Below are 17,258 nucleotides of genomic sequence, written 5' to 3' on the forward strand. Positions count from 1 at the left end.
CTTTTATTTAAAACGTACTTTCCAACCGTTAAATAACTCCAGAGTCCAGAATCGGTTAAGGGGTTTATTATTTACAGACAGGCTCATTCCTGCGGAGGGGAAAATAAATGTAGCTGTAGCCAAGCTGAAGGGTGCGCCTCATCAAGGCGTCCGCCCCACACTGTGTGGAGGGAGCAAGTGTCTGTTACCGTGACAGGCCCAGTAAAACACGGCCGCACCAGTTACTGCTAGAAACACAAAGGCCCCAACACTCGGCGATTTCCTTTCGCAGATAGGTCACACGTCGCGCCACGATGTAATACTGGACAGCAACGCTGACCTGTGAGGTAAATCAAGGTCTTTCCAAGTGTGCTCCCACCACCGCTGGGATAGAACTCAAGATAGAGATGCCAGAGGATTTATAATCTGACCAGAACCGTGCAAGGGTAAAATTAAACTCTCTTACTCAATTTAGAACATGTTGCATGGTCTGTCTTCTTATAAAAATGCAAGAAAGCTTAATAATAGCGTTATACTGACAATAATAACATTATTAATATTATATATTGCCTTTAAACAGAGCAGAAGGATAGCAAATTAAAAAATAAGTACATACTGCATAAAAAAAGCCAAGTGTTTAGAAGTGCTGCAGAAGAAATGCTAATTAAGTGAAAACCTTTCCGAAAAGAAAGGTTTTGACACTAGATATCAATGCACTCAAGGTAGGCGACTGATATTTCTGATACACGTGGAGATTGATAATTGATCAAAATCAGAGCTGAAACGAACTGGGTCACATTTGTTCTCTTCTTTTCCTGTGTTCCTGGGCTCCAAAAAGCTAAGGTCAAGAGCTAGCTGGTTTAAGGGAGTCACACTCAGATGACCATATTAACATAACAAGACTCCCTCCCCATTTTTTATTTCTCTTCATAAATACTTCAGATACAAAGCTGAAATTTTCTAAACACAGTGCGCCCCAATTCGCCTTTCCGGTTCCTGCATTGCACAGGGTAAAATGACAACTAGCAGCCATGCCCTCCAGCACACCCTTCTGTGCTCTTTTGAAATGCTACCATCTCCGCGGCGCTTGACAGGAGAGTCAGCACCTCTCCCTGATGTCACCACAAATCAAAGGCGCTGGACATGGCACTGGAGTTGCTGTCATGCTAGAAATGGAGAAAACACGATGCTAGAGGTTCCCAGTCCTGATCTTGGGAACCCCAACACTGCTGGTTTAGACCACAGCTGAGCTCTTTATCTAAGTCAATCCTTGGTTGAAAGAATACTTTGTTTGGTTGGAGCCTTTGCTTGTATTTTCTGCTTAAAAGTTGGAAATCTTCGAAGAGGTGATGAAAAATGATAATTAAAAAGTAACCTCCAACATGTTTAGGGACTGAAAACAAAGTGCAAATTCAAGTTAATCCTAAACTCACTCAGCACCTGACTAGCTCAGTCGGTAGAGATTCTTAATCTCAGGGTTGTGGGTTCAAGCCCCATGTTGGGCGATACAGGGTTTTCTTACGGTAGGTGCAGTGGCTCTGTGGATAAGCATCTGTGGTTGGAAGGTTGCTGGTTCATATCCAGCAGCTGGCAGAGGAATCCTACTCCATTGGGCCCCTGAGCAAGGCCCTTAATCCCAACTGCTCCAGGGGTGCTGTATAAAAGGCTGACCCTGCGCTCTGACCCCAAGCTTCTCTCCCTGTCTGTATGTCTCGTGGAGACCAAGATAGGGTATGTGAAAAGACAAATTCCTAATACAAGAAACTGTATATGGCCAATGAAGTGATCTTATCTTATTAGGTCTATCAACCACCTGAGTGTTCAGGTGGAGGAGTATGTGTGGGGGTCTACAGGACCAGGATTGGGGACCCCTCCACAAGGTAACTAAAGCCCACCCAACAGGAACAGGACTGGGGACCCTCCATGCACCAGGCCTGTATGCTAAGACGTGCAGCCCTTTGGCACAGCTCATAGTGTTGATTAAAGTATAGAAGAATCAAAGTCCTTGCATGCCTCTACCTCCACCCCGTGATTGCTCCTCTGACATCATTTCTCAGAAGCCTCTATATGCCAGAATAGTTCCCCACCAATTTCCATATGAAAAAAAAAGCTGAAACACTTTATAGATCGCAAATAGCTAGGCTTCACTGCAGCCCTACAAAGAGCCTATTTTCATGCAACAGTGGAAAAGAAGAAGTCACCTTCCAACTCAGAGTTCTAGACTGCACATCTCAATTGCTAAATGGTTTAAATGGCATCGGAACTTTACTTTGTTGGTTTTTAATATATATAAAGATATAATATCCGCCTGTGCACACCAGTACCTTCAGTGGCAGGACCAGAGCAATTGATCCCTGTTTCTACTATTTCCCCTGTGACACATTATCAAGCTAGTTAGTATCTAGCTGTGAGCCACAGGCAGTGATAATGTCTCAGGCACCAAGGCAGGAAAGTGAACTTATTTGATAACCCCTCTCCCCAGGGCCTTATTCTGAGAGGATCTGAATCACTGCCAGGCTCGCACAGTGCTCCAAGTTTAGCATTAAATGGCTAACATTCTTTTTATATATACTTCATGTGTGTATATAAAAATAAGATGGATGCGCAGCTTTGGTTTATGTTTAAGAGTCTATTGCAGGAGAGGATTCAAGGCTGCTGCCTTTTTGAAAGACAAGCGGAGGACTTTTCCTTGCAAACACATGGCAGAGACTTCAGTAAACAGTTTAGAGAGCAACACTACTTGTATTATATTACCCATGAAATCCAGCTTGAGTGCTGAGGCTCCTGCGCATCCTTCATCCTCACATTTTAATATTAATTTTGTGTGAAAGGAAGTTTAGCTGGCTTGCTGCTCGCCTGGCTGAACCTGTGCTGGGTCAGACGCTTTCTGCGCATCTACAGTGTGAAGGCAAAACACAAGAAAAGGAAACAGGTGGGAAAACTAAACAAGACAAACTGAAGTACCGCATTCACATTAAGGCAGGGCATGCAATCATGGTTTGTGTAGTTGATGCCAAGAAAGGACTGTGATTCTTCCATACCTTAATTACTTGAGCCTTTAAATTGTTTAACAATAATACTAACAATTGCTTACACTTATATAGCACTTTTCTGGACACTCCACTCAAAGTGCTTGACAGGTAATGGGGACTCCCCTCCACCACCACCAGTGTGCAGCCCCACCTGGATGATGCACCAGTACGCTCCCCACACACCAGCTCTCAGTGGGGAGGAGAGCAGAGTGATGAAGCCAGTTCATACATGGAGATTATTAGGAGGCCATAATTGGAAAAGGCCAGGGGGAAATTGGCCAGGACACTGGGATAACACCCCTACTCTTTTTGAAAACCACCTTGGGATTATTAATGACCAGAGTCAGGACCTCGGTTTTACATCTCATCCAAAGGACATCACCTTTTTTTTTACAGTATAGTGTCCCTGTCCCTATCCTGGAGCATTAGGATCCACACGGACTGCAGGGTGAGCGCCCCCTACTGGCCCCTGTAACATCTCTTCTGGCAGCAACCTTAGCTTTCCCAGAAGGTCTTTCTTCTGGGTACTGGCCAGGCTCACGCCTGCTGAGCTTCAGTGGGCTGCCAGTTGTGAGTTGCAGGGTGATAAAAATACTGGTTTAATGGACCCACCCTACAATCAGTAATTAAAATTTACCATGATCTCTGACACATGCAGAGAAGAGCAAAAGTAGCCTATTCCTGAAACAGGACTGCCTTGTCTACTCTTTTCTATAGCACATTTCCTTATATACATGGTGCAACTAAAGCCCCTGAAGACACTGATGAAAACCCTACTGCAGACTACTCTGGTTTTATTAACATCCAAAGACATGCTGGCAGGTGAATTGGCTTCTGGGGAAATTGGCCCTGGTGTGAGTGTCTGTGTTTGTCCCTCGGCTCTGCCAGGCCGAATTAAAAGATGCACTTAAAACATGGGCGAATGGATGGATGGACTTCCACATCCCAGTTACATATATCAGGCTTTGCAGGATGCATATGGCCAAGGTACCCCACTGCACACAGATGTGTCTGTGTCTTCTCTGTTCTGTGCAGTGCGTCTTACTGTAGTTGCACAGCTACAGGCTCCGTTTTCTTTCACACAGCCCTGGGAAGGCCAGTCTGCAGCAGCTGTGTCTTCAGTGGGCTGCGTGGGAAACGCCACCAGAGAATCACGTGGAGCCCTCCCAAAATGATTATGCGGCGAATGACACACCGTAGAGGACGGGGAAGCACAGACGATCTGAGCCAGTGCTTTGAAAATCAACACCATTGGGGGAACTTGTATGTTAACAGCAGTCTAACTTCCTAGCTGCAGAAAAAGCCTAGGTCTGGAAGAGTGTGGAAAAGATGTGCCAAAAAGAAACACGCATTCACACACAAATAAAATAGAATTCTATTGAATCAGTACTCCAATTAGACACGAGAACAAGACATAGACCATTTACAACTCCCCAAAGGGGGGTTCTGGGAGGTGCAGAGAAAAATAGACGCCACGGTTCTATTCTCAAGAACTCCTTCAGGGTGTTTAGCACTGTGGCCAATCTGGAAACAGCAGGGATGTAAACGCACCAGCTGAATAATAATGATGATAAAAAAAGAGGGCTGTGGGAAAATAAACAGAAAAAAAAACTTTTTAACACAGCATACCTCCTCTAACTGTCCCAGATCCGTGAACTGTAGGAATTAAACAAACACCACATGTTGTATATCTAGGAAACAAAAACATACATAAATAAATGAGTCTTGAACTTGACACTTGAATTGAATCATGGTAAATATTTGACATGCCTTCTTGAATCCGTGGAAGTCCATTCTTTGGCTGATAGCTTTATCTTTTTTTTGTCAATATTTTAAATCGGATTTTTTAAATACATGCAAAATAGAATTCGGGCTTTCATCGTCTGTGCTGTTAAAACGCGATTCCTTACTTGCATAACACATAATAAAAATACACAATAAAATCAGAAAACCGACATATACAACACACATCCCGACTAATCGCGTCTCAGTTGCAGCCTTGGCGGTGTTTGGCTGGAGAATCACTCCAGCAGCTGTGACGCGCAGGAAGCCGACTGCCAACATCTGATGCGGCTTCAGCTCACGGAAAAAATATACAAACGTGAAACCGTCAAAGAAGATATTTTGAAAAAACCTTAGACATGCTTTCTCGCCTCCTAAAAGAACACCAAGCAAAGCAGAATGAGAGGAAAGAGCTACAAGGTAATTTTTTAATGAAATAAAAACCGATTTTTTAAAATTTATTTTCGACCCAGAGGCCTGCAGTTCACGGAAGAACCGGCCGCTCAAGTAGTTGAGGCCGCTGAGGAAAGGGTCTCGGACCGCCGAGGCTCACATCGAGACGTTGCCGCGTATTGCACCACAGGGACTTCCTAATCTTCCTCCCGCCTACCTCAGTCGCGATTGGTTTCTCACTATCTAACTCGAAATGCAACTGGAAGATTGGTAGTCTATCTTGTTTTAACATTGTTGCAGGAAGTATATTATGGCAAACAGAATCGCTTTTTAAATAATGGGCAGTTCCTGCCGCGCCAGAAGTTTTAAGTGTAGTCGATTTTTGCATTTTTGACCGTCCCGGTTTCTATCAAATAAATTGAATTACGTTACCGATACATTCTGCCACGATAGTGTTAATTTCGTTTGTATATATTTTATTTTTACCTGTTACGTCAACTGAGAACAAATTCTCATTTACAATTTACTGCTGTAAACACTAATACGATTTCAAGACACATTAGTGGGCAAAGGATGCATCATTACTAATTTTGGCTATCTGTATGTATGGAGTGTAAAATGTTTGGAATCGTTCGTCGTCCTGGGCACCCGTTTGATTAATAATAATAATTGCTTACACTTATATAGCGCTTTTCTGGACACTCCACTCAAAGCGCTTTACAGGTAATGGGGACTCCCCTCCACCACCACCAGTCTGCAGCCCCACCTGGATGATGCGACGGCAGCCATAGTGCACCAGAACGCTCACCACACATCAGATATCAGTGGGGAGGAGAGCAGAGTAATGAAGCCAATTCATAGATGGGGATTATAAGGAGGCCATGATTGGTAAGGGCCATTGGGAAATGTGGCCAGGACGGGCCAGGGTTACACCCCTACTCTTTTCGAGAAATGCCCTGGGATTTTTAATGACCACAGAGAGTCAGGACCTCGGTTTTACGTCTCATCTGAAGGACGGCGCCTGTTTACAGTATAGTGTCCCTGTCACTATACTGGGGCATTAGGACCCACATGGACCACGGGGTGAGCGCCCCCTGCTGGCCCCACTAACACCTCTTCTAGCAGCAACCTTAGTTTTTTCCCAGGAGGTCTCCCATCCAGGTACTGACCAGGCTCACACCTGCTTAGCGTCAGTGGGTTGCTAGTTGTGAGTTGCAGGGTGATATGGCTGCTGGCGACTGATTGTTCAGTGACAGAGCCACAATGTATTATAGGTGTGTAGAACTGTCTGTGAATAGCAAAAAATATATATAGACAACTATAGTGAAAATCGCCAAAATGGAGTTTGGAACAATACGTATTTTGAAGAAACCGTGTGTTATCCTGGGCTGGGCTGGGGTCTTTATGTCTTGGTCCCTGCAAGTCCAACATACAGACACTATAGGGTCAAAGTAACGTGCCTTAGTTCAGATCATATTGGTGTTTGTTTTGGTTTTTTTTGGGGGGGGAGCTTTTTATATAGAGTGGAGTGTAACTGGATTGTCCTGTCAGAGTGCAGTGTCCGAGCTGAGAGTGCTTTCCGTTGCAGAGAGGCGCAGGCGTGAAGCGATCGCAGCAGCCACCTGTTTGACCGAAGCCCTGGTAGACCACCTCAATGTGGGGTAAGCTGTGGTTGTGTGTGAGCTCCACAGGGAACCTGTCGCTGGGATTGAGTCCTAGCGACTCCTGGCCAGCACTTGATACAGTTTCCTGGGGAGAACTGTTCTGTACAAATGTTCAGCAAATAAGTATGGCCTGGCATCATTGATGATGCCACTGAAATGCAACATATCTTCTCATTCACAGCTGAATACACGCACGTTCATGTCTTTTGCTTATCTACAACATCTAACGTTGCATTTAGAATTTTTTTTCTTGGAACATTTCGAAATTGTTACATTGTTACAGAATATAAATAGTGAAGAAAGTTCCTCGGGGACAAGCGGTTTGTCTGCTGCCTGTCCCTGAAGCATCTTTTTACCAAGGCAGGACATTGCAATGTGGGGGACAGTAAGGAAAATAGGAAATGCTTTTCAGCTTGGATGTACATCTAGACCAGAAAAGTGGAAATCCAGTGAGAGGCCCTCCCCTTCCTCGGGCAACACTAGCGACCCACTGACCCCCCAGCCTCCAGAGGGCCCTGCCCAGCTCTGCCTGTCCAGTCCAGGTCCCTGCGGGCTGGGGGCATGAGAAACAGGGGTGGGCTGTCCAGCTGTGAAGGTAGAAAGTTTCCTCAGCTGTTGTCCTTGCTTGATGCCCCCACACCCACTGCCCCCTCCCTCCCAGACCCCTCCCATCTCAGAGCTCAACAACAAATTTAGCAACATGCCCGAATTAGCAGCAGCTGAGCTCTTCTGTCAACAAAGCGAGAGATTAAGGAAGCGCACACGGCACGGAACAGCGTGAACAACGCTTGAACTCATTTCGGATCAGTCATGAGAACCTAGCAAGATGAACAAACAAGACCTGGCCCAGTTAGCTGTTTCTTGAAAAAGCCAGGGTTTGACAGCTTGGCTGCATACCTTGCTCCCCTTTACCCTTTAATTAATCTTTGCAGACATGCAAGAGTTTTGGACAACATTATTTTGTTATTTTCAGTAGCACTGTTAAGTTTCAGAGCCCAGACAGCAGTGAGCTTTTTAAAGCTTTTAAGCCTTCATGGAGTTATTTGCTACATCTTCTGTAATACATAACAGTAGATGTCCAAAACAAGCAAACGTTAAAATAAATAGGATGTATTTTTTATTTTAACAGAATCAAAAGATCTTGATATATGGGTTGTATTCCTTAATGAGGATACATTCATAGCTGCGGCTAGAAGCAAGAGTTTTTCTTTATTATTGTTGGATGCGGCACTTGCAGTGGTCCCTGGGAGGAAATGCATTTCCCACACAGCCAGCGTGTCTCATGCTAAGAGATCATTCAAAGGCAGGGGAAGAAGCTGATGTACTCCATAAAATACAAATGCAGTACAATGGGAAACAGATGACAGGGATCTGGTAAAGACACCTCTGCCCGTGTTATTTTTACTAGTGAATGACTACAGGGCATCCACAAAATCCAGTGATCTCAATCTGATTGCATATATTGTGAAGTGACACTCTTCTTTATTCTGGTAATTTTCCATATAGATTAGGTAGCTGATTGATATATAAGCCTTTTATCCAGCTGTAACTTGAAAGAGGCCTCAAAACAACCCCCCCCCCGCAAGTCCCAGAATTCCTCATGCACAACCAGCATCCAGTTTTTCAAGATGTGCACTTCTCCATGCAGAACGCTGTCAACTTTGAGTGTCACTGGGCAGAATTTGCAAAAACAATTTTGATGGCAATATCAAATTGTTATAAATGTCACACAGAGCACAAACAAGCATGCTAAATTTAGAACTGATATTTTAATGGATACATTCAGCTACCAGCACTGTCAGTTGGGTATAGATCTCACCAAACCAGTTGTTGCTTGTGTGCCTGAGGGATTCTGGGACTTCTTAAGGGGGGTGAAAATGGCTGATAAAATGCTCTTTTAAGAATGATTATGAAGCTGATCATAAAATAGCTTATGTCAATATATGAACAGGGGTCACACTGACAAGTCCTCTGGGACTCATTTTGCTAATATGGGAGACTTTATAGGAATGTAACTGTATACCCTGGACCCACGAATTGTGATATATCATAGGCCAGAAGGATTTTATGTTGAGAGCACTAATCTCAATACGTCAGTAGAAAAAAGTGTCTAGTATTTGTTCTAGACAAATAGTATATGTTCAGGGTGGGGGTCATGAGGTATTGTTCCTCAATAACTCATCAGTGACGAATAGCCTTTTCTCCCTGCCTCCCATAATATATTCACAATCTCACATTCATCTATTATTAGTAGTTTTGAAAATCACACTAATTGCTTGTTATTTGAAATTAAATTGTCATGTTTTGTTGTTCCTTATGGTTCCATTCCAAATACAAAAAAACCTTACGACAATATTTATTACATCTTAGATGCAGGGAAATGCAGAACCTGAAGGGAGCACTCTATTCCTGCCCCTTTGTTTTTATCTTTCCCATTTGCCACTTATCACAGAAATAAAAATGTGGGGGTGGTGTGTGTATGCAGAGGAGCAGACAGGGGATTGAATTAATTAGGCCATCCTTAACATTGCCACCAGTTCTTGGGAAACGGAAACTTTTGTGTCTGGAAATCTTTGAATCTTGGACACTTGTTTTTACAATAGATTTTATGTCTGATAGAAAAGAAGAGGAATGTGATGCTGTACAGCTTGATCATTATGGATTCCAATAAACCAAGCTTATGCCTGTATTACTGGAAATCTTCCCGGCCCTCTGTTTAGCACAGTGATTAAATCATTAGTTTACTGTACAGCCTTAGACTGTATTGATTGTCTAATTGATTGCCGTCTCTGGAGGGAGGCTGACTTCACGCTGCAAAGTGCTGTGATTAGTACTCAGTGATCGTCAGGCACCTCCCTCCCTGTACTGCTGGACCAATCTATGTTTCTGTCACACTAATCACACTGCTTGAATTTACTAGTGATAAGAGAGAGAACCTTATCTACAGTACTGATACCAATTTCTGTAAAATTGTTTACTTTAATGATGTGTGGTTTATGTACCTCCTGCACTGATGTAATTGATTTTTTAGGAAGGGATATGTACTTAGAAATATGATTATGTATTTTAAAACGTCCTAGAACTGCAGCTGAAAAGAGCATCAGTCCATCCCAGATCCACTGCAGTGTTCTTGAGCTATCTAAAATATAACTATGAATCAGTAACTTCATTATTAATTTGTCTGACATTGTTATCCAAAGAGCTTACGTTTATAACTGTTTATATAGCTGGGTATTTCATCCAGCAATCTGACTGAAGTACAGTACCTTGCTCAAGGGTATACCCCTTGGGTGCTCCACCCAAGACTCAAACATGCAACCTTCCAATTACAAGTTCAGGACTACTACTCCAACCTGCTGCTGTTTTATTTAGTGTGTTCATATGGGACGGTCCACTGAAAGTATAGGTTAAAGGGACACCCCGAGTTAACTCGATGCATAGTTAGAAGAGTAAGAGCAACTTCTCTGATTGCTCATTTTCTTTGTACTGTATGCTTGCAGGGTGGCCCAGGCGTATGTCAACCAGCGCAAACTGGACCATGAGGTGAAGACGCTTCAAATCCAGGCCAGTCAGTTTGCCAAGCAGACAGCCCAGTGGATTAGTATGGTGGAGGGCTTCAACCAGGCCCTGAAGGTGAGAGCTTTGTGTACCCGGAGTGGGCAGAAGACAAGGGACTGAGAGAAACAGAATGAGACAGAACTGGAAGCCTTGGAAGTCCTGTGTAAACTTTAGTTACACTGTAGAGCAGATCTTGTAATAATCCTCAAGATATATTGTATATCTTACCCATGTTAGACTAAATAAAAATCACAATTTATAACACCTTAATTAGTAGGTGAGTTCTGATGGGCTAGACACGATGGGCTAGGCCGATGGGACAAACACACCTATTAGTTCACCTATATTAGCTGCAAACAACCTTTCTGGGCTAACAAAACCTGCTGGACTTTCTGTTCTGTTGTGTATAGCACAGTGACTGAGAATTATACTCCTCTAAAGTTTAGATGGTGAAACACCGCTTACTTTTCAGATGTACTGAAAATTTGCAGTTCCAGATAATATGCATATACATAGTGTTTTTGTTTTGACAGTATACTTTCAGTTTGGCCTCAATGAAAATTATGTGCATCTTAGGAATTTTCATTTCCAGCAGCCTGAGAACTTCTTTTTTAAAAAGCCCCTGGCAAACTGACTACTGGGGAGAAATGTTACACTATATCTGAGGCTAATTCTAGATTTCCAAGTTGAAATGAATGTGTTTTTTCACTGACAATTTGTTTATTTCCCTTGTGTCTGTGTGGTTTACATTTTGAGGTGTTGGTTAACTTTTTCTTAGAAAGCTAAAAGAAACTTCCACATTTACTTTCCATGTTATTCTGGGAAAATTCAGGTTTTATTTGTTGTATGTAACTGTGGGTCAGAATTCTTTATATTAAGTCATTTTAGACTTGTATATACAGTATCATAAAATTTTATACTATAGTTCCTTTGATGGCACATTATCTAAAAAAAGCAAAAATCTGAAGGAAATGCACAATTTAATACAATAAAATACAAGTATATGCTAGTAGGCCTAGACTAGTGTAGGGAGAACAACTGAGCAGAAATTGTTTCAGATAATTATTACTGTAATTATTATCATTACTGTACATTAGTAGGCGTGGAACTAATTTGAGAACATTTTAAAATTAAGATTGAAAGTTAAGTCTACAGATTAAGATGCATTCCAACCTTTTGTATGACTTATTGTATGTCATTGTAAATATGGAACAGTCTTATTTAATGCAGCCTTAAAAACACATGACCGCAGTGTGTTGTAGGAACCCAATTATAGCAGAGCTGACAAGGCCCATTGTTAACACTCTTATTGGAAGGAATGTTAGATGATTCCATTGTATAGGCTGATAATGCACAAAGAAATTAGGCTTCTTTGAAGCTGTATTGCAATGCATGCCTGTGGGTTATGTGCTACACAAATGCATCTTGAAGGATCTTGCTTTGTAACCCAATCTCTCAATGCAGTATTGTCACGCTCCACGCTGAGCCATGCAACTACGAAATTAGAGCACCTGTCCTGGACACTTCAAATGCCACCCTCTTTACTTTGGTGCCACTCTTTTCTGAATGGCAAATCCCAATGGCATGTTTTTGGATACCGGTAAGCAGAATGCCTTACAAGCAAGGTGCAGGCTGCTTCCGCAAAGTGTCAGCCACTCTTCTGGGGTGGCCAGACCCAAAAAGAAGCTGTTTTTATATTTTGATGCCTTTTCACGGTACCACCATATGAAAACATTTTGTTTTGTTGCCACTGGGAAATAGCAAAGTTGCTATTGTCAAGCTGTCTGCAAGTATGAAAAGGGCGGAGCAGTGGCTCTGTGGCTAAGGATCTGTGCCTGTGTCTGGAAGGTTGCCGGTTCAAATCCCGTGGCTGGCAGAGGAATCCTACTCCGTTGGGCCCCTGAGCAAGGCCCTTAACCCCAACTGCTCCAGGGGTCCCGTATAAATGGCTGACCCTGCACTCTGACCCCAAGCTTCTCTCCCTGTCTGTGTGTCTCATGGAGAGCAAGCTGGGGTATGCGAAAAGACAAATTCCTAATGCAAGAAATTGTATATGGCTAATAAAGTGATCTTTTAAAAGGAACTGAAAATGTTAAATCACACGTGGAGCTGTCATTCCTCTCAAAATATTTAAGACTTGCAAATTACAAAATTAAAGGCTCTCATGCTTCATACTGCTTTATTTAAGCACATTAATCTGCGCTTTGTCAATTTTCAAAACCAAAACTGAATTGTTGGCAAAGAAGCAAGTAAGTTTAAAAATGACAATTTTGACCTTTTCACATTATAATAATGAAGTGGTTTAGCATTTTCATTGTTTTTTTCTTTTTAGAACATTTATATTGAAAGTCAATAAATCTAATTCACAAGGACCAGTATGTAGCTTTTTAAAGGGGTCTTGGCAAGCTGTTCAACTTTGAATTGAACCAGACCCCTGGAGTTCATTGGTCTGCATTAGAAATCCATGACAATGCTGCCCTCTACTGTGCAAGCAAGGTAACTGCAGTGAAACATTAATAATGAGCTCTTTCCACAGTGCAAGTAGTGATGCTCCCTTAACAAATAATGCTTTTCATGTCGGTAACCCCACTGTATTAATTTAAAATATCAAAACTGACACAACAGCAGGATGGAGTACAAGTTTTCCAATACCTGAAATCTGCGTCTGTGTGACAGTTACCTAATACTGTGTGTATCGGTACAGCTAAACTGATAAAGAGTATCCAGTTGTATTTTACAAACATGGTGAGGAAGTTCAGGAAGGTCTGCTATCAATTATTTTAGCACGTAGAACTCCAAATATTCCTGCAGTTCGAAGTGCAAAGGAGCAAGTGTAAGCTCTACAGGTAGGAGAAATTGCAGGGCATTTGTTTTGTCTTGTTGATTTTCTGGGTCCCCAGCATGTGTGATTCATACGTGTCATCTTCTGCAGGAGATTGGGGATGTGGAGAACTGGGCCCGCAGTATTGAGATGGACATGCGGACAATCGCCACGGCGCTGGAGTACGTGCACAAAGGCCACCTGCAGCCTACCTCTTAAAGACACGCGCCAACTTGGCTTTAAGGACAGAGCCAGTCCAGAGCATCAGGCCTGGTCTGCCCAGCTGCCACCAGCACTGAGGACAGCAGTGACTCAGCCATGAATGGATAGGCTGATCTACTGAACTGCCATAAAAAACAGCCAGTTCCATAAGAGTCTACAAAGTTGGTAAATACCAGACTCCAGCTGTCGCAGCCTGGGGGCACAGAAGCCTTAAGACTCAGATGAAGTCTGAGTTTTACTTCAGTTGTTATGCAAAGTACTCACTGTACTCTTGTCTTGAATTGAGGATTGATTCTGTACTAAACCATTATTATTTCAATGTTATTTAATCTTTAAAAGATGGTTGTAATGTTTAGTACACGTCTATTCGGTGAAACTATTTCTTGAGACAAGTTCACTGTAACCTGGGAGGTGACCACACAAAAAAAAAAAACTCAAATCACTGGAAGGGAAAAATTGTCTTAAAACGTCAATCCAACCGCTCATCCTGACTTAAAAATGACAGCACTCCAGAAAGGGAAAGACCACAGATGGAGCGTATTTTACATCGCAGCACTGATCTGTCTCTACTCCAGCTATACGCTCAACTGGTGGCAAGGAGATCAGGCCAAAGGCATGAGAAAGGGCCGTGGCAATAGGGCTGAGTTACAGTGAGGCTGCCCACTTGGACATTGTGCCAGATGAGGTTGCATAAGAAGTGATCTTGTATTTAGTTACATAACAAAAACGCTGAAGTTCACTTAAGGCTGGTTTTGCCATCTAAATCTTGTTACAAGAGATTTACTTCATACAGTGCCTGTGAAATGAACAAGCCCAAACTGTGCACATTAAAAAAACATTTGAGACAGCACAAGTAACACATGTAGGACACGTCTCTTATCCTGGGTCGCTGTGCTAGTGTAGTACATGTAATCAAACTGCTGATTCAGATCGTGTTCACATGTACAAGACACAAGTGTTTCTTATTCTGTTCCACCTATTGCATCCAAGTCTTAGCATCGTACCTCTAAGTTAGGATCTGCATCATTGTAGTTCAGGAATTAGGTGTTAACCTAACTTAGTGGCAACAAAATATTTTTGGATTTGTTTGGATAAAACCCTTGTTGCTTATGGATTACTCAACACGAATGCTGACATTTTTTCTGTTCCTGTCTTCCACCACTGAAATGATTTACAACAGCTCCTTCAGGACTCGCTCGTTAACACCATTCAAGGCTAATGTGCCTGCCCTTTCCAAGAGGTGTGGGTGTAGCCGGTGGGAATTGCCCAAAGCCCCAGCCATGTGATGATGTTTGTAATACAAAAAACCTCTTTCCCAGGCGTGAAAACAAAAATCAGAATGAAACTATAGGGATGAAATTCTTCTGAGGATGAAAAAAGATTTTTACATTGGGATTAGCACTGCTCCCTGTACAGCTTCACTGTTAGCCCCTGCCCTGGGAACAGATGAGGCTTTGAGGAATTTGCCACTGCAGAGAAAGAGGATTTCTTGGCTAGTTATCGGTCTCTTGACTCCCTACCCCCCTACCAAAACCAGCCAGATCCCTTTTCCTGATGCTTCAGGTTTAGGATAATCCATTTTCATAGGATTACTGAAGCTCACACCATCAACAGGACAAAAGCAGCGCTTCGTAATATATGATGTTTTTGTGGTCGCTGACTAGTTTTTGGTCCAAAGGACAAAAATACAATGAGGTACGATGCTGTGCTACAAAAAAAAAAAACTTTCTGCAATAATGTCATGTTTCATGTAAACAGAATATAGCACAAAACAGCCTGATGGTTCTGTTTTGTTCTATAGCCTACCTGTAAGTTTTTGTTCAATCTTTTTTCTTTATTTCAGAAATTAGAAATCATAAATGGCATTTGGGCTCAGCGGATATCAGGTACACATTCCGATTGTATTACTCTAGTTTCTGAGGTACAGATAAGGTCTTTTTCCAGGGTTTAAGAGCGGTGTTTTCTAAATGTGGTGCATGTGCAGTGCTGGTCTGTAACATTACTGATTAAAGGCTGCTCTTTAATTATACAGCATACCTGGTTATCATTCCGTGTGCAAGTTTTTGCTTTTTTTCCAAAAATCAAACTATACTATCATCTTTAAAACATGCATGAAGAATTTGCACTTGGCATGCTGGGCAGCTTTCTTAGATGGAGGATTTTAAGACCCTTCTCTGGCACTAGTCCATAAACACCTGGATTAGGCCTTTCCTACACAGGATAAGGATCTGGAACCACTCAGTCGCCTCCAACTCTATTTTAGTCAAACCTGAAAAAACACGAGATGCAGAAGCAAGGAACAAAAACTTCACATGCTTTAGAAACACTCACTGTCCCATCTCTGCATTTTGAATGATTTGATGGAATTAATTTCAAAAGTAGAGGACAGTTTTGTTTGTAACCAGCTGTCTGAAATTTGAATTTGTGAAATTGACTGACAAATACAGATTTCAAAGCACGCACTTATAGATACTGTGCTATATATTACATATACCTCCGTGAGTGACAGATTGGTACTTATGTTTGGACCTCCAGTGAAGCAAAGCTATATAGTTTTGGAGTATTCTCTACTCTAGACTGTAGTTGGTGGTTGCCGTCGAATCTCTCAGAGTAACAGGATTCAGTGGATTTAAGATCATTGCATAAGGTTTCACAGCTGTAGAATGTTTTAGCACCTCTAAACTCTTCCTTCCTCTGGCCAGTTTGCACATAGAAATCAGTGGCAAAACAATACTCCCTAAAGACATTCAGTGGTACTGATTTGAACAAGGAAGCAACTCTGACACAAGTATGAATTCGGGACTTTTAGCACAGTGCTTAAATTCTGAAGAGGCCCTTCAGAGCCCGAAATCCACTACACTACAAGTTCAGTCGGTTCAGACATGAGTATTAATACAGTTCCTCTGAAAAGAGGCTTACAGTTCAAAATCATGTAATTTAAAACATAATATCGGAGAAAAAGAACTAATGAGACAAACAGCAAAAGATTGTCCGTTTTATTGACTTAATCACAGGATAACTAAAAAGGAGGGCAAAGAGGGAGATTGCCATGAGAAAATAAAATGCAAATCATCATGGGACATTTTTTTTTAAATACAGATGTTGCCTTGTGAAACAATTTTTGATTTATGTAATGTCACTGTCCATTGCAGTGATGATACACACAGACCATTTCAAACTGAAAATGTTAGAGTTCTGGCAGTGCTAATGGATTAAACCCGGCAGAACAGGCCTGTGGGGGATTGTTGTGATGTGACATTTGGTTAGCTGTACTCCTTCCTCCCCTCCACCAGACTGTCACATCTAAAACATGTTAAATGGTTTTGTGTTTGTGAGGTCGGATTTTCCAGCTCTGTAAATTCCAGATCTTGAGTCATCTACTAATTCTGAGCCTGTCAAAGGGCTAGCTATAGATTTGCCATAGAGATGGATTAGATCAAGTTGTACAAAAGAAAACAAACACCAATACTGAATGGATTTGTATTGCACTGTAGCATGTGACCATCTACAGAGCTCATTACATTACAATAGTAAAGTGGGCCCTGGCACAGCATTCCTATTTGCAGCTTTCTTCTCTTTCATTAGGCTTGGAAACATAACATTTAAAGTAGCACTTCCATCAGCATCCTCTAATCATTTGGGCCCAAGTATAACTGCAACAGGCATGGATGCTATATTTCCAGGACTGCAATAGAATTGAGTTTTTATCATTCAATTAAGCAACGACAGGCAGACAAACACTGCCCTTTTTCAGGGACTTAACCCGGTCCTCACCTCAGCATCTTCGGGTTTTTGTTACAACTCGCT

At 42.2% G+C, this 17,258-nt stretch overlaps 1 protein-coding gene across 1 annotated transcript; it reads left to right on the top strand.

The window, feature by feature from the left end:
* Window positions 1-5,025: 5,025 nt before the first annotated feature.
* Window positions 5,026-15,480, top strand: bloc1s1 (biogenesis of lysosomal organelles complex 1 subunit 1). The gene is made up of 4 exons (XM_088634110.1): window positions 5,026-5,213; window positions 6,775-6,847; window positions 10,351-10,483; window positions 13,341-15,480. Exons 1-4 carry the CDS (start codon window positions 5,153-5,155, stop codon window positions 13,446-13,448), a joined length of 375 nt encoding a protein of 124 aa, XP_088490236.1. The 5' UTR covers window positions 5,026-5,152; the 3' UTR covers window positions 13,449-15,480.
* The last annotated feature ends 1,778 nt before the right edge of the window (window positions 15,481-17,258 follow it).

The sequence above is a fragment of the Lepisosteus platostomus genome, chromosome 1 (genome assembly GCF_059453375.1).
Source record: "Lepisosteus platostomus isolate fLepPlt1 chromosome 1, fLepPlt1.hap1, whole genome shotgun sequence".
Classification (NCBI taxonomy): Eukaryota; Metazoa; Chordata; class Actinopteri; order Semionotiformes; family Lepisosteidae; genus Lepisosteus; species Lepisosteus platostomus.

Coding starts and splice junctions, on each gene's coding strand:
- bloc1s1 (XM_088634110.1), top strand. CDS start 5,153: ATGCTTTCTCGCCTCCTAAAAGAACACCAAGCAAAGCAGAATGAGAGG. Junction 6,848..10,350: donor GTAGACCACCTCAATGTGGG/GTAAGCTGTGGT, acceptor GTATGCTTGCAG/GGTGGCCCAGGCGTATGTCA. Junction 10,484..13,340: donor GCTTCAACCAGGCCCTGAAG/GTGAGAGCTTTG, acceptor CATCTTCTGCAG/GAGATTGGGGATGTGGAGAA.